The sequence below is a fragment of the Macrobrachium rosenbergii genome, chromosome 8 (assembly GCF_040412425.1).
Source record: "Macrobrachium rosenbergii isolate ZJJX-2024 chromosome 8, ASM4041242v1, whole genome shotgun sequence".
Classification (NCBI taxonomy): Eukaryota; Metazoa; Arthropoda; class Malacostraca; order Decapoda; family Palaemonidae; genus Macrobrachium; species Macrobrachium rosenbergii.
Window position 1 is genome coordinate 40,853,737 of NC_089748.1, and position 24,861 is coordinate 40,878,597.

Here is a 24,861-nt window from a genome sequence, read left to right on the forward strand (position 1 = left end):
TGGAGATTTATTTGAGGTCAGAACGCAAAGAAAACTGTTGTATGTTTTCGTATTTAGTATTTTAAAAGATAATCAGTTTTAAGTTCATTGATTTTAAGAAACTAATAATAAAGTTGGTAGCGTGAGTGAGATAAAATTTTGATTATGAAAAAGTAAATGGAAAGACTATTCTCCTTACATTTCAATACATTTTTATCTATATATTAATTTATTAATTTTTTTTCATTTTTTAATAAGTGAGTGGGATCTCTTCTTTCTGCATTTCCCTTTATCTCCTCGTACTTGGTAGTAGTGACGCCAGATAACTCTCAATTAATCAATCAATCAATCAATCAATCTCCTCGTACTTCTTCCTAATGAACACCAAATTCTTTGGAAGTGTGAGTTTCAAGTCAATGGCCCCTTAGGTGGGCTTGTTCCATATGCACAAGTTTCATCTTCTGAAAAATAATAATCTTTCTGTATTTCCCTTTACCTCCTCTTACTTCTTCCTAATGAACACCATAATACTTTTTGGAAGCTTGAATTACAAGTCAGCGGCCCGTGTGGTGGGCTTGTTCTATATGAATAGGTTTCATCTTCTGAAAAACAATAAGATAATAAATAAATTGCAAATCGCGAAATGACCACCAGTTATTAAAGTTGAACCACCAGTTATTAAAGTTGAATCGGAAGTGATAGGGTTAAGAAGCGTGGATAATATACTTCGTTTTTGTTGTCTGTCCATCTCATTATTATTTAATATACATTGACCATCTGCCAGATGGACGAAAGTGTGGTTCACCCGGTGCAAAATATTATGAAAGAAACCAGCCATTCGGATGAACACCAAACGCGGTAATTGGCTTAAGCAATCGTGTCTTGTTTGATCTCGTGCACTCACGGAGGGTTAGTAGCCTGAAGTGTTAACTAGACTGGAAAATTGGCAGCGCAGCAGAGGCCTACTGGCCTGACTATTTAGTTTAGAAAGGGCCTACAGAAAGTCTGTCTTTACTGGCCTGACTATTTAGTTTAGGAAGAGTCTACAGAAAATCTGTCTTGCTGAAGTATTTTTGGTAACTTTACGTAGATTTAGTTTTCTGTAAAAGGTAACTATTGTGCCGGCTTTGTCTGTCCGTCCGCACTTTATTCTGTCCGTACTTTTTCCTGTCCGGAATTTTTTCTGTCTGCACTTTTTCTGTCCGCCCTCGGATCTTAAAAACTACTGAGGCTAGAGGGCTGAAAATCGGTATGTTGATCATCCACCCTCCAATCATCAAACACCAAATTGCAGCCTTCTAGCCTAAGTAGTGTTTATTATATTTAAGGTTACAGTTAGCCATAATCGTGCTTCTGGCAACTATATAGGATAGTTTCATGGGCCGCGGCTCATACAGCTTTATACCGAGACTACAGAAAGATAGATCTATTTTCGGTGGCCCTGGTTATACGCTGTAGCGGCTGCACAGAAAACTCGATTGCGCGGAAGAGACTTGGACGCATTTTTTACTTGTTTTCTATTGGTTCCACTTTGTAATTGTCGTTCACTTAAGCATTTCTTGTTTCTGTGGCCGTTTATTTAAGTTATATTTGTGGCTGAATTTTGAAAAAGAAAAATGAGAAAAATAATTATGAGTATTACTTGTAATTTCACACAGGATGTGAGTTGCAACGATGATGATGATGATGATGATGATGATGAAGATGATGATGATGATGAAGAAGATGAAGTTGATTGATGATGATGATGGTGGTGATGATGATGGCGAAGATGATGATGATGATGATGATGATGTAAAGTTGAAGATGATGATGAAAACGATTGATGATGATAATGAAGATGATGATGATGATGATAAAGATGATGAAGATGATGATGATGATGAAGACGATGATGATGATGATGATAATGATGATTAATGAAGATGATGATGAAGACGAAGAAGACGATGATGATGATGAAGAAGATGATGAGAAAAGTGGGGAACCTAAATTCCTGATCAAGGCAGTCGGGTGCTGCTCCTTCCTCCCCCTTACTCTGATTCAGGCTTCAGTTGGGATGATCCTTTTCAGATTCGTGATTCGCCTTATTTGGAGGTAATATGAAAACACCTATCATTAATGCGCCTTTCATTTTTAAACGTCAGTCCTTCTTCTCTCTCTATTACCTCTCCTTTACCAACACATTTTCTCTTTCCCGAGCATATTTATGAATATATATTTTTGAAGCCATCTATTTCCAAAATGCCATCTGCTTCTCTTTCTTTCTCCTACCTTATTCAATCTTCATTCCTATAATTATTACACATTTTTTAGTCTTCTAACTGACACAATTTTGCTTTTCACCTGTTCACAGAGTCTTCCTGACGATTGAAGTGTTACTTCCCTCTTCAGCTGTACACCTACCAGCTACCCAGGACACAATCTACTCTTCGTTCTTCCATTTCCTACCTACACTGCTCTCTCTCTCTCTCTCTCTCTCTCTCTCTCTCTCTCTCTCTCTCTCTCTCTCTCTCTCTCTCTCTCTCTCTCTCTCTCTCTCTCTATATATATATATATATATATATATATATATATATTTTATATGTATGTGTGTGTGGGTGTGTGTAGGGATTGGGGGTCATTTTGCAGTAAATCAGTAAATATTTCAGCCCCAGTAGGTTTTATCTATATACTAATTGAATCCTTGCTTCACTGTTGATTCCTTTAAGTGGAAAGTCGTGTCTTTTAATGATGCAGATTTCTTTAACAAGAGGAAGAGTTACTTCTTCCCAAACACATTAACCTCAGATACCCTAGAGATTAAAACGAATCCCACACTGTCAATGATATTGGCGCCAAGAAGATTGATTCAGTATCTAACACGCCAGTCACTTGATTCAGTATCTAACACGCCAGTCACTAACCTTCAGGCACCTTACTTGGCTATGAGCATTATTATTATTATTATTATTATTATTATTATTATTATTATTATTATTATTATTATTTCCGTAGATGAAACCTATTCACATGGAACAAGCACACCAAAGGGGCCATTGACTTGAAATTCAAGCTTCCAAAAAATATTATTATTATTATTATATTATTATTATTATTATTATTATTATTATTATTATTATTATTATTATTATTATTATTATTATTATTATTATTATTATTTCCGTAGATGAAACCTATTCACATGGAACAAGCACACCAGAGGGGCCATTGACTTGAAATTTTTTAAGCCTCCAAAGAATGTTGGTTTCAACCTCCCACCGCAGCAGATCCCACACTGCGGCAGTAACTGATCATGATACAGAGCCAGTGATTTATATTCATCGCCCTGGGGGAGACGCGAACCCCCAGCGACATCTGAGTGGCATGCCACGACACTAACCATTATACCAGCGGACCAGTATCAGTATGAGTATTAAGGACAATTTCTGAATATTGGTCGATAAAATTTAGAGTAGGTGGCCTTAAGCAGTTATAAGTTGTGTCAATCGCTAATTTTTTTTAACGCTTTCCATATTTTTTTCTTTTCTGTTAAGTTGAAGTAATGATCAAGTAACTTGCATTGATAAAATTCGTTGGATTTTCTGGTCACCATTTAATTTTTTGTAAAAAGATTAAACTATTTTTTTTCCCATAATATAAAGGCATGTTGAAGTTTGTTCCGTTCTCACCGGTTAATGGCTAGTTAACGTTTGTCAGTCGTTTTAGTACTGTTTATTCCTTTATCCCGTACGCAAATTCCTGCGACATATGCTAGTATTGCACCAGCCCCGGTTTTTTGAGGTTAGGTTAGGTTAGGTTAGTTTAGATTAGAATAGAATAGTTTAGTAACTCTCAACCAATTTGGACGTGGGAAACATAATGAGATTATTTTAAAGAAAATTCTATGGTTAGTTTTTTAAGATATGGCGTCTCGCTTTTTTCAGGGAAAGGTCCCGGTACTCGGTTACGTCTCGGGAAAATGAATCCCTTCGCTTCCCAGTTAGTTCATCTCGTAATAAGGATTAGACACTTCCCTCCTACACGTGTCTAGTGAGGAAAGTTAACTTTTAGATACGAGTCGAAATTATATATTTTATTATTTATTTCCTCACGGATTTGTTTTCCTTCTTGGTGAATTGAATTGAATTGAATTGAATATAGAATTTAGGCCACAGGCCAAGCACCGGGACCTATGAGGTCATTCAGCGCTGGAACGGAAATTGACATTAAAAGGTTCGAAAGGTGTAACAGTTGCAGTATGAATCAATTGTTAGGAGAGGGTGGAAAGTAAGATGGAAGAGAGAGAATATGAAAGGAGGTACAGTAAAAGGAACGAAAGGGGGTTGCAGCTAGCGGGCCGAAGGCATGGTTCAAAGAACCTTAAGTAATGCCTACAGTGCAACGCATGAGGCGCACTGACGGCACTACCTCCCTACGTGGGTTTTCCTTCTTGTGTGAAATCGTCTAATAATTTATGTAAGGTCATTTCTGTATCCAGCCATCAGTCTGTTTATCCATATTCAAATGTTATATATATATATATATATATATATATATATATATATATATATATATATATATATATATATAAATAAATATATATATATATATATATATATATATATATATATATATATATATATATATATATATATATATATTAGTTTTCTGTAAAAGAAAAATGTTGTGCCGGATTTGTCTGTCCGTCCGCAGTTTATTCTGTCTGCACTTTTTCTGTCCGCCATCATATCTTAAAAACTACTGAGGCTAGAGGGCTGCAAATTGGTATGTTGATCATCCACTCTCCAATCATAAAACATACCAAATTGCAGCCTCTAGCCACCTCAGTAGTGTTTATTTTATTTAAGGTTAAAGTTAGTCATAATCTTGCTTCTGGCAGCGATATAGGATAGGCCACCACCGTGCCGTGGTTAAAGTTTCATGGGTCGCGGCTCATACAGCATTATACCGAGACCACCGAAAGATAGATTTGTTTTCGGTGGCCTTGATTATACGCTGTAGAGGCTGTGCAGAAAACCCGATTGCGTCGAAGAAACTTTTAAAGTTAGCATAAATTTATTCCTCCCAAAACTCTAGATGGCAGGTTTGTAGTACTCAAACCAGAGTTAACATGATAATAGGTTTGTTGTATGTCCAGCAGATGGAAATGTTAAGGGAAATTCTTGAATGTCTTTTCGTGATCCTCTTTCTCTAAAGAAAAGAAAGGGAAATATATATTTCTTTAAAGTTATTGTTACATGTCATTTTGTGCTCTTTAAAGTTTAACTGTTCCTGAAACGAACTGTATAACTGTATTTTATACCTTTCTTTTGGTAATTTATATACATACATATATATGTGTGTATATATATATATATATATATATATACATATATATATACATATATATATACATATATATATATGTATATATATATAATATATATATATATATATTCATATATACATATATAATGTATTGAAGTCTTTGGCAGATTTGGAGACACTATCATCTTTGTATTTAGACTTTGAATCACTCAATACTTCTTTCTCTCTTCATGCAAGCTTCTCAGGAATAAAGAAAGATAAGGCCCAAAGAGAATACATATTCTTATGAAGGCCTGAAACCCTTTTACTGGATAACATTTCCTCGTGCTTGAGACAAGCAGTGAACCGACAGACCTCGGTTGCCTTAAACTTTCCCAGCGGAAAGCCTCCGGAGGAGCTTTTAAAATATGTTTGCACACCGTGGAAGTGCCCTCTTCAGCCGTGTGTGAATCGCTGTAACACGATCTTTATGGAAACTGAAAGGCCAGAGAACAGAAAGAGAAGGAAAGAACGGACCACGGCGGTACAGAAACAAGAGATATATGTTAACACCAGAATTATGCAAGCGCTCCGCGCGTCTTCATTTGCATAATTTTTCAATAAGCGAGGCGATAAAGAAATCGGTGAGCTGTAACTACGCAGAGGGGTGAGATTGGCCCCCCCCCCCAAAAAGAAAATTTACTCCGTGTTTAAAATTTTAATGGGTGTCGTTGTGGGTCGCAAGATGAATTATTCACTGCGAGATTTTTTATTTATTTTTTTTTTTTTATTTTAAGCGTGTTGCTCTATTTCCGAAGTGAAATTCAGTCATTGGTATTGAAAACCCCTTTCTTAAATTAGGCTTTTTAAAAGATTTCTAAAAGGTATTAGAAGCTCGAGGTTTCGTTTCTAGAATGACATCACTCGTGAATCCATTTTGCCCTCAGATTTTTCGACTAAATTAGGCTTTTTTGAAAGAGATTTGATGCTTGAGATTACGTTTCTAGAATGAAATAACTCGTGAATTTATTTGCGTTCAGAATTTTTTTTTTTACTAAATTAGACTTTTTTAAAAGAGCTTCTATGTTTTCGGTTTCGTTTCTAGAATGAAATAACTCGTGAATTCATGTTGCCTTCAGAATGTTTACTAAATTAGGCTTTTTTTTAAAAGAGATTTGATGCTTGAGTTTTCGTTACTAGAATGAAATAACTCACGAATTCATTTTGCCTTCAGATTTTTTGACTAAATTAGGCTTCGTTAAAAGAGATTCTATGTTTTTAAGGTTTCGTTTCTAGAATGAAATCACTCGTGAATTCATTTTTCCTTCAGATTTTTTTTTACTAAATTAGGCTGTTTAAAAAGAGATTTTATGTTTGCAAGGTTTCGTTTTTAGAATGAAATCACTCGTGAATTCATTTTTCCTTCAGATTTTTTTACTAAATTATGCTTTTTAAAAAGAGATTCTATGTTTTTAAGGTTTCGTTTCTAGAATGAATCAATCGCGAATTCATTTTATCTTCAGAATTCTTACTCTCACTGCGATTTCATGGCTGGAAGTCTTTGAGTAAATCTCTCTGTTATAACTAGACCCTGCGTTTGTGTGAGACAGTCAGTCAGTCAGTCAGTCGCTCGGTATTTTCCACGAGTAAAGCCATAAACAAATAAAGCCGATTCCTCCAGAATCGAGACCAGGTGAAAGGGAAACAGAAGGACCTTCCCTTTTGCTGGTCAAGTTTAGTTTTGTGAAAGTGGGCCACTTTGGGCTCCCAAGGTGATGCTTATAATTGAGATACGAAATCTCGGTTTGAATTTTATATGCGGTTGGCTTGCATATTTTTTTTTTCTAATTCGCGAAGAAATATTTTTTTTAATTATATAGCGAATCTTTGTTTTTAAAAGGATATAGAGAATTTTATACCAGACTATAATTTTCACGCTATACACTGAAAAAAGAGAGATATACTTTCCATCTAGTCATTATTATTATTATTATTATTATTATTATTATTATTATTATTATTATTATTATTATTTACTTGACCTCCTAGTGTTATTTTAATTGTCATTATACCCCATAACGTAAACAATTAAAGATAATATAGAAAAATGATAACAAAACTGCCAGAAATTTTTGGAAATACACAGATTTTATATAATGAAAGTACAGCATCTTGAACTTTAAAAAACATATATAAAAAACGAGTTTATTTTTAATACTTGACCTCCTAGTATTATTTTAATTGTTATTATACCCCATAACGTAAACAGTTAAAGATAATATAGAAAAATGATGTACAAATCGCAGAGAATTTTGTGCAAAATGCAGATTTTTATATAATGAAAGTACAGCATCGTAAACTTTAAAACACATATTATATAAAAAACGAGTTAATTTTTTCAAAACTATGGAGTTCTATCCAGTGCCCAGAGAATAATTCACAAAACGAGGAATGGAAATTGGAACGCAAACCAACTCAGGTGTTCTCTCTCTCTCTCTCTCTCTCTCTCTCTCTCTCTCTCTCTCTCTCTCTCTTCTAAAAGAGCCTTCTCACGCTGCAGAAGCGTAGGCGGAGTAGTCGTTGTCCTTGCCTCCTAATGTAAACACATCCGCATCCGCGTTTAGACTGTTTTTTTCTTTCAGTTCCCGTGGCCTCTTTTAAAAAAAAATTATATTGAGCTGTGAGTGGAAAGTTGCAAGGGAATTTCTATTTTTTCATATGTATACTCTGTATCACGAAACAGCCACTTTTACTTTATATTTTTTGTTTAGTTTTCTGTAAAAGAAAACTGTTGTGCTGGCTTTGGCTGTTCGTCCGCACTTTTTTCTGTCCGCGCTTTTTTCTGTCCGCACTTTTTCTGTCCGCCCTCAGATCTTGAAAACTGCTGAGGCTAGACGGCTGCATATTGGCATGCTGATCATCCACCCTCCAGTCATCAGACATACCAAATTGCAGCCCTCTAGCCTCAGTAGATTTTATTTTATTTAAGGTTAAAGTTAGCCATAATCGTGCCTCTATTTAGGTTGAAATTGCCTTTAATATGTTGAAGCCAAAACGTCCCTATGGAGTAAAAATGTTTGACTATAGCGCTTATTTGGCCGTTCCTGATAAACGTTTCGAATGTAATTGTTAGAGATTGGAATAAAAGTGTTGACTGTTTGGCTATTCCTGATAAATATTTGGAATATAATTGCTAGAGATTAATTCCTAGGGAATCTGATTCCCAGTGGAATAAAAATATTGACTATTTGGCTGTTTCTGATAAATATTTAGAATATAATTGCTAGAGATTGATTCTTAGGGAATCCGATTCCCAGTGGAATAAAAATGTTGACCGTTTGGCTGTTCCTGATAAATGTTTCGAATGTAATTGCTAGAGTTTGATTCCTAGGGAATCTGATTCCCTGTGGAATAGAAATGTTGACTGTTTGGCTATTCCTGATAAATGTTGCGAATGTAATTGCTAGAGTTTGATTCCTAGGGAATCTGATTCCCAATGGAATAAAAATGTGGACTATTGAGTCGTTCCTTTTCAATGCTTCGATTGTAATTGCTACAGAATGATTCCTAGGGAATCTGATTCCCAATGGAATAAAAATGTTGACTAATAACGCTTGTTTGGCTGTTTATGATAAATGTATGGAATGTAATAAATGTTAATTTCACATTCTACTGTGCGCACTTCCTCGCATATTTCACAGGAGCACCTAGTGCTCTTAATAATCCCATTTTGAATTAGAAATGTCTCACCAGGCTAATAAAAGCAGACTTTACGACACGACCGAGAAATTCCATGTCGTCATCTCTTCACATCGCATTGTTGGAGTCCACAATCATTTTCTCTGAACTGATATGTTACACTTTTATTTTTGTCCGCCTTTGAGTCTTAAGGACTCTTTATGTCCTCATTTCACATCTCTCCAACGTTGCTCGTGGGCCCCTCTAATCTCCCCACCCTTCCTCTGCCTCTTCTGGAAAAGCTCTCCTTAAATAAATTAGACTTTAAACCCGGATGTAAACATGCCCGGGCAGCCTTCCTCTTGCCCTCTCCCTCCACGCCCCTTTTCTTTTATCCCTTGTAGCTCTCCATCCCAAGGGTCCTGGGACCACCCAGACCCCAGGGAGGTCCTAAGCAATGCCCCCAGGTCTCCCTCCCTCCCCCCCTTTTTTTTTTAGGGGTGAGCCTATTGCAAGGATTGCCGGCCGCCCTGAGTGGTCATCTGAATATCCTCTTTTTTTTTTTGGTACTCTCTCTCTCTCTCTCTCTCTCTCTCTCTCTCTCTCTCTCTCTCTCTCTCTCTCTCTCTCTCTCTCTTACCTGTTTTTTCTCTCCTTCTCCTTCTCTCTCTCTCTCTCTCTCTCATCCTTCTCTCTCTCTCTCTCTTACCATATTTTCTCTCATTTCCTCCTTCTCTCTCTCCTCTCTCTCTCTCTCTCTCTCTCTCTCTTTCTTATCCTCCTTCTCTCTCTCTCTCTCTCTCTCTCTCGTTCTTGCCCTCAGTTTCTCTCTCTCTCTCTCTCTCTCTCTCTCTCTCTCTTCTCTCTCTCTCTCTCTCTCTCTCTCTCTCTCTCTTTCTTATCCTCCTTCTCTCTCTCTCTCTCTCTCTCTCTCTCTCTCTCTCTCTCTCTCTCTCTCTCTCCCCGTTCTCGCCACTGAAGAAGTTCCTGTGGTCGTGTTTGAACTGCGACCCAGCGATCCGTCGGATCTTGTGCTGCTCCTTGATCGTATGATTTGGTTTGGGCCACTGATCTATAAGATATATTTGATCCTTTATTCCGGCTGAATTTGTGATCCTGTATTCCCTGTTGGTCCTGTTTGTCTCTGCGAAACCGTTTGTTCTTGAAGTCGGTCGTGATCGTGCTAGCTTACAATTCGGCTCGGTCGTTTGGTCCTATTTGATCACCGATTTTTAGTTTCTGTGAAAGAAAACTATTGTGCCGATTTTGTCTGCCCGTCCGCAGTTTTTTCTGCCCGCACTTTTTCTCTGTGCCCTCAGATCTTAAAAACTACTGAGGCTAGAGGGCTGCAAATTGGTATGTTGATCATCCACCTCCAATCATCAAACACACCAAATTGCAGCCCTCTAGCCTCAGTAGTTTTTATTTTATTTAAGGTTAAACTTAGCCATAATCGTGCTTCTGGCAACGGTATAGGATAGGGCACCACGGGGCCGTGTTTAAAGTTTCATGGGCCGTGACTCATACAGCATTGTACCGAGACCACCGAAAGATAGATTTATTTCCGGTGGCCTTGATTATACGCTGTAGCGGCTGTACAGAAAACTCAATTGCGGCGAAGAAACTTCGGCACATTTTTCACTAGCTTTTGATCTTTTCATGCGATAAATATTTTCGTTGCTTTTATCCTTTTTGACCTTGCAGTTGGGTCTGTTCATGTAAGCCTGATTGCTTCAATAATTATATCGAACAGTTTAATTCTGTATCAGACAGTGGTCATATGTGAGCATGTGACTGTTTTTCAACATGTAATCCTATTTTTCATAGGGGATTTGTAATCCGCCTCGATCCTTGGTTCTTTTCCAATCCGGCTATTATTTCCGATCATGCGAAGTTTTGAATCGAAGGGCAAAATAGCCTCCTTTATTTTCTTAAGAAAAGACTTTGTAACCGAGTAGATGGAACGGTCCCATTCCCAAACGTTTGTTTCTTGTAAATGTTTGAGTAACCTCACAGTTCGTCGCCTCGTCTCTCAAATATTTAGCCTTCCTGCCTGTCTGGCTGTCGGTCCCCATACCCTTAACCGCCAAAAATAGTATCCTCTCTCTCTCTCTCTCTCTCTCTCTCTCTCTCTCTCTCTCTCTCTCTCTCCCGCCATACTCTTCACTTCCAAAGTAGTATTCTCTCTCTCTCTCTCTCTCTCTCTCTCTCTCTCTCTCTCTCTCTCTCTCTCCACTTCAAAAGTAGTATCCTTTCTCTCTCTCTCTCTCTCTCCGTACTCTTCATTTCCAAAAGTAGTATCCTCTCTCTCTCTCTCTCTCTCTCTCTCTCTCTCTCTCTCTCTCTCTCTCTCTCTCTCCACGTTCTCTTCATTTCCAAAAGTAGTATCATCTCTCTCTCTCTCTCTCTCTCCAGAGGTTAAGGAAATGGTGAATAAAATCTTTCAAAGCACGGAGCATCTTGCTGCAGACATAAATCTAGTTTGCTTTCCTACTTTTTATCGCTGGCCACCCCTTTTCACGTATACCCATTGCCCAAGCACGCTTTTCATCGTGCCATCCTGAACAGATCAAATTCCCTGAATTATTTCGTACTTGGTTATATATACGACGGCTGACGGGACGCTCGATTAGAGAGAGAGAGGCATTTAGATAACACAGAATTGAAGGCAGGTTTGGAAAAGGGCCAGAACAATTAGTCAAGGAGGATTCCAAAGGTAGCTTAAATTCCCTGTTTCTCTTTCTTTAGTATCACCTTTATATATTTATATCTCCTTGCTGAAGTGGCAGTCGTTGTGATTCTGTATTTTACGGTGTGCTATAGTGCTTCCTACCTTGAGATACTTATGTCATCATTGCGAATGTAATTGTTCCTGTAGGTAATATTATATCATCATTGAGAATGTAATTGTTCCTTTAGGTAATATTATATCATCATTGCGAATGTAATTGTTCCTTTAGGTAATATTATATCATCATTGCGAATGTAATTGTTCCTTTAGGTAATATTATATCATCATTGCGAATGTAATTGTTCCTTTGGAACATTTACCTAATTTTACCCTTTCCCGTTTGCAGGACCGTTCATAGTTATCGGTTGAATTTGAAAAGATATTAGTTAAAAGACTGGAAAAGTAAATTGAAAAAGTAAACGTCTCATCTACACCCCAGATCTTTTGGGCGGAAAATAATTAAACAGCAAAATAAAACGTCTGGCCCAGATTTTCGAATTAGAGTGGGTCTGATAAAATAAACAGAAAATATATGCCTTTACGCCAAAACTATATGTTAGCCAACTCAACTCGGTGTAAAAATTATATATCCGAGAGCTCCGTATGTGTATATTTACCTTAGGTGAAAGTTCACGGCTCTCTCATCGATCAAAGTAAACATTACGACAACATTATTTATTATAAAACGTCGAGATTCATAATTTCTGTATTTTCCTTTCGCAGTTAACATCTTGACAGCAACGAGAATTTCCACGTTTCCATGCGATAGGGGAGGATTTTTCTTGTGCTATATATATATATATATATATATATATATATATATATATATATATATATATATATATATATATATATATTCTATCTGAATTACTTTTATCACATCACCGTGATTCATATACTAGCATTAGCTACAAATATTTAATATAAAATCCACTTTACCTCAGAATATTTTATATATACAGTACATATGTGTGAATAGATTTCTCTCTCTCTCTCTCTCTCTCTCTCTCTCTCTCTCTCTCTCTCTCTCTCTCTCTCTATATATATATATATATATATATATATATATATACATATATATATATATACACATGCATACATATATGTGTGTGCATATATAATTATATGTATATATACGTATATGTATGTATGTATGTATGTATATGGTTCGTCTGTAGCCAACATTTTTGACTCGTGCAATTATTTAAGGTTGTATTATCTTAGTCATCGAATGTTTGTAATGAGACGCTCATTCACGAAACTACATCCACGTGCCAATCATTTATAATAATATTTATCAGTTGGTGTGTTGAGGATCTTTTGCCGCTTGTATCCAACAATATAAACATTATTCTCGTAGGAAAAGTAATAAACGGACGATAAGGTAAAATATAAAAAAATTGATTATGACGAATGACAAGAAAGACGAAAGTCTTGTAAAAACAAATTACAGGGTCACGAAATTATGTTACTTTTTTCCTTCTGTTCTCCAGTGAATGGAAGAGTACACGTTGATGTAATACATTTAAGGATAATTATTCCTTTCAGTATTTCACTTTTTCTCAGAGTTTGTGCTATCTGGAGAGTGGAAGTGATGTAAGAAGTATTTAGGTGGCTCGAGGATAATGGCTAATGTGTGTGTGTGTGCGTGCGTGCGCGCTTGCTTGCTGGCTTGCCTGATAATTTATCTAGAGTTGAAGTAATGTTGAGAGGAAGTTGTTATCAAAGACTTGGCGTTATCTTGGAGAGAGTGAGATACAACAATTGGAGTAAGAGAGTGGTAGGGGGTAATTGTTATTATGTATAAACACTACCTAGAGATTTTCTTATAAAGAGTAGATGTAATTTAGTCAGAATATATATATATATATAACAGTTTTCTGTTGATGCATTTTATGCAGTGAAACGTAAATTCGTTTATTTATTTTCTTTCGTGTGTATCCCTTTCGAGACAATAATGAATTTTTGGATATTTTTGCGACGCCAGTTTTAATGATGTATCAATCAGTTAATTGACTGGATGCTTTCACCTATTTCCGTCGATGATGAAGTACGTTTGTGATAGATTTAAGTTGTGTTTACGTTCTTGAATTTCTTTTTTTTTTTTTCACAAAATTAAAGCTTCAAAATATAAAAATATTAGCAGAATTAATGCTGAAATTATTTTTTACAAAATTAAAGCTTCAATAAAAATGTTAACAAAATTAAAGGATCAACATTTTTTTTTACAAAATTATAGCTTTAGAATAAAATATTAACAAAATTAAAGCTTCAAAAATCTTTTTTTTTTTTACAAAATTAAAGCATCAAAATATTTTTTTTACAAAATTTAAGCTTCAACAAAAATTTACAAAATTGGAGCTTCAAAATATTTTTCTTTACAAAATTAAAGCATACAAATTTTTTTTACACAATAAGAGCTTCAAAAAAATGTACAAAATTAAAGCTTCAGAATATTTTTTTTTTTACAAAATTAAAGCTTCAAAATAAAAAAAAATATCAACAAAATTAAAGCTTCAAAAAAACCTTACACAAAATAAAATAAAAATAAAAAAATGTTTACAAAATGAAAGCATCAAAATAATTTTTTTTACAAAATTAAAATTTAAAAAATTAAAAAATTAAAACTTCAAGATAAAAAAATACCAACAAAATTAAAGCTTCAAAAAAAGCTTAGAAAATTAAAACTTCAAAAAAATATTTACGGAAGTAAAACTTCAAAATAAAAAAAATGTTTACAATTAAAGCTTCAGAATAAAAATTTCCTTTACAAAATTAAAACTTAAAAAAAATTTTTACAAAATCAAAGCTTCAGACAGCTTTAGTATGAGCAAAATCAGTGCTATTAAGAGACAATCCTTTGCCTCTCTCGTAATCTACTGCCATTTATCTCGTAAAAGCTGTTTTACCGTTTCCCAGCGATGATATATGGAAAATGCTAATACATTGCTCTCTAAATCGCCCGGGTGCATATTAGCTCTGCCCTTTGTTCCGTCCATCATAAAGATGGCAGAGCGAGATTAGTCAGGTACTCGGGCTACCGAAAACAAAAAATATTGGTCAGTTCTGCCTTATGAACGCCCATATAACCTTAGAATGGGGCTATTTTTGTCCCGTAGAGGAATAAAGCCTCAATAAAGACTTCATTTGATTGCTTACAGTTTGGGGATGCAATTGCATCCATATTCACGCGCTGAGATGATTGTGTTTGTTTTACATTAGAGGTGTTTAAACTGATTAGAAAAGTTGTTGGGATGCATTTTCTATATATATATATATATATATATATATATATTATATTTATATATATATATATATACATATATATTTATTTCGTCAGTACTTTTTGGTTTTGTAACAAGTGTCTGCGTGTATATATGTTTGATATTTTACTAATTTTTATATATATATTTATATATATATATATATATATATATATATATGCTATATATATTTATATATATATATATATATATATATATATATATATATATACATATATATACTGTATATATATATTATATATGTATATAATGTTTACATATACTTATATATACATATATTTGCATGTATATATATATATATATATATATATATATATATATATATATATATATATATATATATATATATATATATGCAGTTATGTAATATAATTAGTGAAAGTGTTTATATTGCCACAGCAAATCATTACGCCACTGAACCATTTTCAGTGAGGTGGTCTTACCTCCTTGTATGTTATATTTGAGATTATAATCTATAAAGAGCCTGGACAAAGGCATTCCAGAGAGAGAGAGAGAGAGAGAGAGAGAGAGAGAGAGAGTCTGTCGGGATAGGAGCAAGCCGAGCTTATTAAGTCACATTCAAGACAGTTCGAGATCTCTTTGTTTATCAAAGGCTCGTGACGGAATCACTTTGTTGGGCCTCATTCCTTTTTGGTCGTACCCGGAGCCATTGTGCTAATGTCTTATTTTATGTATAGTTCATTTATTTATATATATATATATATATATATATATATATATATATATATATATATATATATGTATACTGTATATATACATATATATATATATATATATACTATATAGAGACAAAGCGTATGTATAAAATTCTGTCTCTCTCTCTCTCTCTCTCTCTCTCTCTCTCTCTCTCTCTCTCTCTCTCTCTCTCTCCTCTCCTAAAAGCATGTAGTCATAAAATGATCCTTGCTTTATGCATTTGCCCATATATATATATATATATATATATATATATATATATATGTATGTATTTATTTTCAGAAGGATCTTGCCATTACTCAGCCAGTGTAGACTCTTCAGAAGCTGAATATTCTTTTAAAGACACTTCTTGCTAAGGGTATATTACAAGCAGGATTCTACTACCCTTTAATTCTCGGATATTGCATGGCGCCTTTTGGCATGCACAATTTGAAGGCGAAGTTAGCCTCTGGGTGCGTTGTTACATCTTGACGAATTTGCACGTTTTTCTATCAGTGCATCGTGCAATTTAGATGTTGGAATATGATAATATTATAGGCAGTAATAACAGGTGTTTCAAGAAGCGCATAAACCCGCTGACTGACGACTGTTGGGTCTCTCTCTCTCTCTCTCTCTCTCTCTCTCTCTCTCTCTCTCTCTCTCTCTCTCTCTCTCTCTCTCTCTGTGTGAAGAGACACAAGGCAGAGAGATAGCTCGCAGTACAAGTTCGAACAGTGACTCTTGTCTCTCAAGTAATGCCAGGAAATCCTTTTGGGTTTTTCTACTTTTCAATTCCACTTCTCTTTGTTCCAAAAATGAGTTTTTGTACTTTTCAATTTCAGTTCTCTTTGACCCAAAAATGCAGATTAGTTTTATTTGTGCCTTCTGAGTTAATGATTCAGTCACAGCAGGAAATAAAAGAAAATTGGAGCAAAACCAAATTTTACCCAAAATTTTGCAGAACCGCACATGGAAAATAAAATGTCAAATTTGAGGAAATGAAATTTGACCAAAATTCTACGCCAAAATTGCGTCAGTCCGCCTACGTGAAAATTTTCAGATATTACAACATTTCGAATTCAGTTGTCTTTGAATATTAGAGGTATTTCAGCACTCGAAGGATGAAGATTCAGTCATGGAATGAAATGAAAGGAAAATTAGAGCAAATGAATTTTGGCCATATTTTACGTCATAATTGCGTCAGTCCTCCTGTGTGAAAAATGTCAAATTTTCAACGTTTCAAATTCAGTTTCTGTGACCCAGAAATTAAGATTAGTGGGTTACCGTATATGTGCACTCTTGGGGGTAAATATTAAGTCAAGTAATGAAATTAAAGGAAATTTGAGGAAATTGAACGTGACCAGATTTTTACGTCAAAATTGCACGGCTTCGTGGTTGCGAAAAATATTGAATTTTTCAACTTTTCAAATAAATTTCTCTGAGGATAAAGATTGTCATGGAAGGAAATAACACGAAATTGGAGGGACTGAAATTCGACCAGAATTTTACGTCAGACTTGTGCAGGTCCGCTTATGTGAAAAATATGTGAAAAATGCCAGATTTTTCAACTTTTAAAATTCGGTTTTCTTTGACACAGAAATGATGATTAGTGTACGTGCTAGGCAAAGTTGTCTACGATGCCAGTGGCACTTTTAAATTTGTATCAGAAGCAGGTCTTCTATAAACTCTATAGATTTAATTATATATATATATATATATATACTGTATAGATACATATATATATATATATATATATATATATATATATATTTCGTCATTATATATATATATATAAATTCCATTCTCAACAAATGATATCAGTACCATGGACCTTAGTTGTCACGACGCAAGAGAACATTAAATCAATCAGTCAGTATGATTCACCATTCGTAAGTGAAATTACGTCTTCATAAGATATTAATGCACAATAAATTCAAAGGAGATTTAGTTTAGGTTTTATGTTATATGTTATTTTATTTGTCCAGTATTTTATAATAATTAGAGGTTCGTTATTGTATACTTATTATTCAAAACAAAAAGAAAATTAATGGCCATATATTATTTCGATTAGTAAAACTGCACTGCATAAGTCCACTCTGTCTGAGAAAAGGGAGAGAAACCTATTGAATGAATTGGAGCAGGTAACCTTGGACTTCTTCTTCTTCTTTTCCTTCTTCTTCTTCTTCTTCTTCTTCTCTGTGCTCTTATTACAAAAGGCTTAAGACACTTGGGGCTCGGCTGCAAGGAGACCAAGACCTGTGTGTGTGTGTGTGTGTGTGTGCAAAGAAATCGTGAAGGAAAAGGAGAAGTGGTTGCCAAGGTCTTCTCTCCTCCTCCTCCTCTTCCTCCTCCTCCTCCTCCTCCTCCTCCTCCTCCTCCTCCTCCTCCTCCTCCTCCTCCTCCCGCCAGTCTCTCCTCAGCCCTTCGTTTCATTCTTTGGATTGCCACAACAAAGCAACCAGATTTCTCACTTTCACAGAATGCGCAGTATGAAATGACTTTTGGGGGGATGGGAGAGGAGGGATTAGGGATCACCTGAAGGCGGGGGTGGGGGACGGGGGGAAGGGTAGAGATTAGGGCATCACATGCCCCATTGTCACCTGAGATCGAAATTGTGGTTCGATAAAGGTTGCATGTCTGTCGAAGTATTTTTATTTTTTCGAGGAACTATTTTTCAACTGAATACCTTTACATCCAGTGCGCCACTCGCCAACATCTTGGTGGCCCTCTTTTAGCTTCTCTTATTTATTGCATCCGCGTCATTATATTTCATTTCAGTCTTTGAATCCTCCAGTAATTATAGTTCATTTCAGTCTTCGAATCCTCCAGTAATCATATTTCATTTCAGTCTGCGAATCCTTCAGTAATTATATTTCATTTCAGTCTTCGAATCCTCCAGTAATTATATTTCATCCCAGTCTTCGAGTCCTCCAGAAATTATATTTCATTTCAGTCTTGGAATCCTCCAGTAATTATGATTCATTTCAACCTTCGAGTCCTCCAGTAATCATATTTCATTTCAGTCTTCGAATCCTCCATTAATTCTATTTCATTTCAGTCTTCGTGTCCTCCAGGAATTATATTTCATTTCAGTCTTCGAATCCTCCAGTAATTCTATTTCATTTCAGTCTTCGTGTCCTCCAGGAATTATATTCCATTTCAGTCTTGGAATCCTCCAGTAGTCATATTTCATTTCAGTCTTCGAATCCTCCAGTAATCATATTTCATTTCAGTCTTCGAGTCCTCCGTTAGGTATTTACTCTCCTTTCGTAGCAGACGGAGAATTATGACATTTTATGAAGGCGCCACCACCATAGATGCATCGTCATAATCGCCTCATAATGGACGAATGGCCTTAATGCGTGTAGAAGGCAATAGCCCAGACCACCGACGCCAAACAACCTTTTGTATGGGGAAGCCGTAAAACGGACCTTAATGCCCTCCATCATAAAGGCCTCGGAGCCTCGGAGCCACGCAGCAACGCTCGCTGGGGCGAGTGAGTACCTGCTCATAGATGATTATCACAGGTGTCACGCCGCTTCCCCGCTTTGTCCGGTACCCGTATCAGCCATCATCGTCAGATTGTGATGACCGCTTCTAAAAGGATGATCGTCGTGTGTGTGTGTGTGTGTGTGTGTGTGTGAAGTTTACCTCTCTCTTAATACCCTCCCTCTCTCCCTATCTCCTCTTTTCTCCCTACCTCTTCCTTGAGACCTTATTTTTCATTTCCCATTTCCCTCCCTTCAAACTCCCTGATTTCAATTTTGGTTTTACTTTGTTCCTTCGTTTCTAATTCCTGTTTATTTGAGTTTGTACGGAAGTTGGATTTTGCCAGATTTTTTTTTGTATTTTAACATTATTCTTTCTCCTTTATTTTGACCTCTGTTACCCATTCTCAGCTTCCTTGTTCCTTTATTTACTACTATTTCTTCTCTGTTTTTTTTTTCTCTCCTCAATTATATTCTTTGTTGTTCATTTTCAGCTTCCTTGTTCCTTCGTTTACTAGTTTTTATGTCAGCTCTTTCTTTCCGTTTAATTGTATGCTTTGGTATCCATTCTCAGTTTCCTTGTTCATCCATTTGCTACTATTTTTTCATAGCTCTTTATATTACCTATATCCTTTGTTATCCATTATCAGCTTTCTTTTGCCTTCATTTACTACTCTTTCTTCTTAGCTCTTGCTTTCTCTTTAATTATATCCTTTCTTATCCATTATCAGCTTTCTTTTGCTTCCATTTACTACTCCTTCTTTCTCTTTAATTAAATCCTTTGTTATCCATTATCAGCTTTCTATAGGCACTTCAGGAGAGTCAAGATATAATATATATATATATATATATATATATATATATATATATATATATACATATATATATATATATATATATATAATATATATATATATAATATATTTATATATTTTATATGTATGTATATGTACATAATAATAATAATAATAATAATAATAATAATAATAATAATAATAATAATAATAACTTTTGCCCTCCTTCTCTCCGCCTGTGACTAACCTCTGAACTAGCTGTTGAGGAGAAGTCTGATGCTTTCGAAGTCATGGACGGGAAGACACGGAGGAAGGAGATTTCGGTGGTCAGGAACATTTGTCTCATTTCAGTAAAATTAACACTCCTTGATTCTCGTTCTCGTGACGGGGCATTAACGCTCGTCCGTTTAAGGTTTTTCGTGACGGGGCATTACGGCGCTGTTGGGCAACGGAGAGAGAGAGATTTCTCGCAATTTGCGTCCGAGCAACAACAGTAGGGCCAAGAAAAGGTATAAAACTGACATGGAAGAGAGGCAGTAATTCGTCTCCACTTCGGGATACACTGCATGTGGCTTGTGTTTTCCTGAAATTTCACAACAAACACTGCCGATTTCATCAGTATAAAACGCCGTAAGATTTAGAGGCGATACGTTAGAAGATGAAAGCCTGTCAGGGTTCCTCTCCGCTATTTCGGGAATTACACTTTCACCCGGGACCTGTCGAGGCCCTTTTCAGCGGTCACTCTTTGTGCGTAGATATTTACCAGCCATCGTTGGTAAACAAGCTGTAAAGTTCCGCAGCTTCATATATATAAGTATCACTAGCAGAGGGAGGTTACGTGAGATGCATTTAATGGCCGCATTTCTCTTTTGATGCATTTTTAGTTTTCTGAAAAGAAAAATGTCCGCCCTCAGATCTTAAAAACTACTGAGGCTTGAGGGCTGCAAATTGGTGTGTTGATCCCCCACCCTCCAATCACCAGACATACCAAATTGCAGCCCTCTAGCCTCAGTAGTTTTTATTTTATTTAAGGTTAAAGTTAGCCATAATCGTGCTTCTGGCAGCGTGACAACACAGGCCACCACGACCGGCCGAGAGTTTCATGGATCGCGGCTCATACAGCATTATACCGAGACCACCTAATGATAGATCTGTTTTCGGTGGCCTTGATTATATGCTGTATAGAAAACTGACGTTTATCGTAATACCTATTCGCCAGTTCTCTCGACGGGAATAAATGTTAAAAATGTCTGGTATATATTTTTCTTTCTTTATTCCTTATTCCAAATAGGCATTAATAAGATTGTCTTGCTTCTTCCTTCTGTCTTCTCATACTCTATAATTTTTCCTTCTCCCTCTCACCTAATTTTATCTCGCCTACGTCTCTGTAATATTCCATTCCTCCCTCATCTCCTTCCTATCCTTACCTTTCCTTCTTGCGTGTCTGCTTTATATATCTTTCTTATTTCTCGTTACGCATTTCTTAAATTTTCTCTCTCTCTCTCTCTCTCTCTCTCTCTCTCTCTCTCTCTCTCTCTCTCTCTCTCTCTCTCTCTCTCACCTGTCCTATTCTTCCTGTCGAATTCTCTCTCTTTCTCTCTCTCTCGCTCTCTCACTTTCTTTCCTATTCTTCCTGTCGAATTCTCTTCTCTCTCTCTCTCTCTCTCTCTCTCTCTCTCTCTCTCTCTCTCTCTCTCTCTTCTCTCTCTTCCTTCAAGGCTCTCCCTTTTACCTCTACTAATTCTGACCTCTCTTGCTATCCTCAACATTTTCTTTATTATGCCTTTTTCCCTTCTCACCTTTCCCTCCTATCCGCCTGTCTCCCATTCTCCTCCTCCCCTCCCCCCTTCCATCAACTCCCCTTCCTATACCCCTTCCAGACACCTCTCCGTTCTCCTCCCGCCTCGTGTTTTCTGCCTCTTCCTAACCTCGCCCTTCCCTCACTTTTTCCCGTATCATCTGATACAGGTTCAATACGAGGACTACAATGGACCGGAAAATAACCGATCCTTATCGATTCGTACTGCTGGCTTATAGTCGAACCGCGTTGTTTATTTGTATAATTTTTGGGAGATTGGGATGATTTAGGAGTGTTTTGGGAGGGTCTGTGGTGGGTGGGGGGAAGGTGGGTATATGGATTCATATTTCAGTATGCGTTCGGAGTATGATGTGAGCTCTAGCACACACATTTGTCGCATAAATAAGGCAAATAGCAGTGTTTTTGATTTCCCGGCCGCTTCCAGTTTATATGCTTGCTTCTGCGGTACGAGGGAGGCATCCTATGCAGTATCTAGAAAATGGAATTTTATTTGTTCAGTTAGTGCTGAGTAATCTGTCGTACAGTATTTAATATTTTTCTGTCCTCTCACTTTTTCTGTCCGCCCTCAGATCTTCAAAATTACTGAGGCTAGAGGGCTAAAAATTGGTATGTTGATCATCCACCCTCCAATCATCAAACATACCAAATTGCAGCCTTCTTGCCTCAGTAGTTTTTATTTTATTTAAGGTTAAAGTTAGCCGTAATCGTGCTTCTGGCAATGATATAGGATAGGCTAAGGCCACCACTGGGCCGTAGTTAAAGTTTCATGGGTCGCGGCTCATACAGCATTATACCGAGACCACCGAAAGATAGATCTATTCTCGGTGGCCGTGATTATACGATTGCGCCGAAGAAACTTTGGCGCATTTTTTACTTCTTCATTAACATACTCTATATTATTTCAGAGTTGCGTACGGTCATTGCACGCACACACAGACACACGCAGGCACACGTTAAATTATGTATTTATGTATCAGTTTGTGTATTCAACAGTTCTGCCCTAAAATGGAAGACTGCAATATCTGCAAAAAATACAAAACTGAAAAAAATGGTAGATTCTCCCTTGCCCTACTACTGATTTTGCAGATACTGCAAATGGAACCCCCCTAAATACTCGTGGAAAACATTGAAGAATCCTGAAACTGCAGTAACTTGTGTATTAGTGTTTCATGAGCCCAATAGGTGGTATGTCTTAATTTCGAAAATTTTGCAGACAGTGCAGTTTTCTATTTCTTACATTTGCATTGTTAGATAACAGAGGGCAGTTCTGTTTATCTGTCAATTTATATAATGTTTGTAATTGTTATACCGTAAGTTTGATTCAGCCATATTCACGTGTGTTTTTGAGAGAGAGAAGAAGAAAGAAGAAAATAAAAAGAGAGAAAGTCAATTCAAAACCAAACCAGCACCAGCAGATCAATTTGGGTTGTTAATTTTTTTATTTAGAATTTTCTCCCAACAGAACAGTTTACAGTTTTGTTTATTGTCGTTTATACAATGATTGTTTTTTTTTTTATACCATAATTTTGAGTCAGCCATATGCGTGAGAGAGAGAGAGAGAGAAGAGAGATCAAGGATCAATTGATTTACAACCAACCAGCCAACCAAATCGAATTTGGGTTTTTAAAATTTTTATTATATTTCAGATTTTTTCTCCCAAACAGTGCAGTTTCGTCAGGACGGCATTCGTGAACATACTCTTTTTATCATCGTCTGCAAAACGAAAGTTAAAAAAAAAAAAAATAACGAAAGGTAACGAGTGTATATCTTGGCGTTCCTTCAGATCAGTTCGGAGATAGGAAACACGAGATTTGGAGAAACACACAACACACGATTCAGCGGAAATGACAACAATTGCGATTGTTTCCCGGAGACGGAATAATGCCTTTGCCCGATTGTCGGTAGGGTGTGTATGTGTGTGTGTACACGTACGTGTACGTCTGAGTATTTGTACTCAGAGTGATGTAAGCCCCGAACACTTCTCAAATTTTAATGCAACCTGCTGTTGTTATTGTAGCAATTAAGGAGACTCATAGTTTGTTTACCCAGTAAGGGGAATAGTGCCGCCAGTGCGCGTCATACGGTGCACTGTAGGCATTACTTAAAGGGTCTTTGCAGCGTCCCTTCGGCCCCTAGCTGCAACCCCTTTCATTCCTTTTACTGTACCTCCGTTCATATTCACTATCCTCCATCTGACGGTTGTTTCATAGTGCAACTGCTTTGAGGTTTTCCTCCTGTTACACCTTTCAAACCGTCTTACTGTCAATTTCTGTTTCAGCGCTGAATGACCTCGTAGGTCCTAGCGCTTAGCCTTTGGCCTAAATTGTATGCATGGTTTGTTTAACGCAAATTTACGAATAAGCAGGTCAGATAATCAGGACTTTTTTTAATATCTGTAGAATAACAAAGCCTGTTTTTTTTGTAATGTCTGTAGAATAACAAAGCCTGAACTTTTTTTTTAACATCTGTAGAATAACAAAGTCTGTACTTTTTTTTAATATCTGTAGAATAACAAAGCCTGAACTTTTTTTGTAATATTTGTAGAATAACAAAGCCTGTTTTTTTTGTAATATCTGTAGAATAACAAAGCCTGTTTTTTTTTGTAATATCTGTAGAATAACAAAGTCTGTACTTTTTTTTTAATATCTGTAGAATAACAAAGCCTTTTTTTTCGTAATATCTGTAGAATAACAAAGCCTGTTTTTTTTTGTAATATCTGTAGAATAACAAAGCCTGTTTTTTTTGTAATATCTGTAGAATAACAAAGTCTGTACTTTTTTTTTAATATCTGTAGAATAACAAAGCCTTTTTTTTTTTGTAATATCTGTAGAATAACAAAGCCTGTTTTTTTTTTGTAATATCTGTAGAATAACAAAGTCTGTACTTTTTTTTTAATATCTGTAGAATAACAAAGCCTTTTTTCGTAATATCTGTAGAATAAAGCCTGTTTTTTGTAATATCTGTGTAGAATAACAAAGCCTGATTTTTTTTTAATATCTGTAGAATAACAAAGCCTGTTTTTTTTGTAATATCTGTAGAATAACAAAGCCTGTTTTTTTGTAATATCTGTAGAATAACAAAGCCTGTTTTTTTGTAATATCTG

At 36.0% G+C, this 24,861-nt stretch overlaps 1 protein-coding gene across 1 annotated transcript in view; it reads left to right on the top strand.

Moving 5' to 3' along the window:
- Window positions 1–1,891: 1,891 nt before the first annotated feature.
- The window catches only part of LOC136841121 (mitotic apparatus protein p62-like), a 59,497-nt gene continuing 36,527 nt past the window's right edge, over window positions 1,892–24,861 (top strand). Inside the window, exon 1 of the mRNA XM_067108167.1 lies at window positions 1,892–1,992. Within this exon, the coding sequence (XP_066964268.1) occupies window positions 1,892–1,992 (101 nt within the window). The remainder of the gene's footprint in view (window positions 1,993–24,861) is intronic.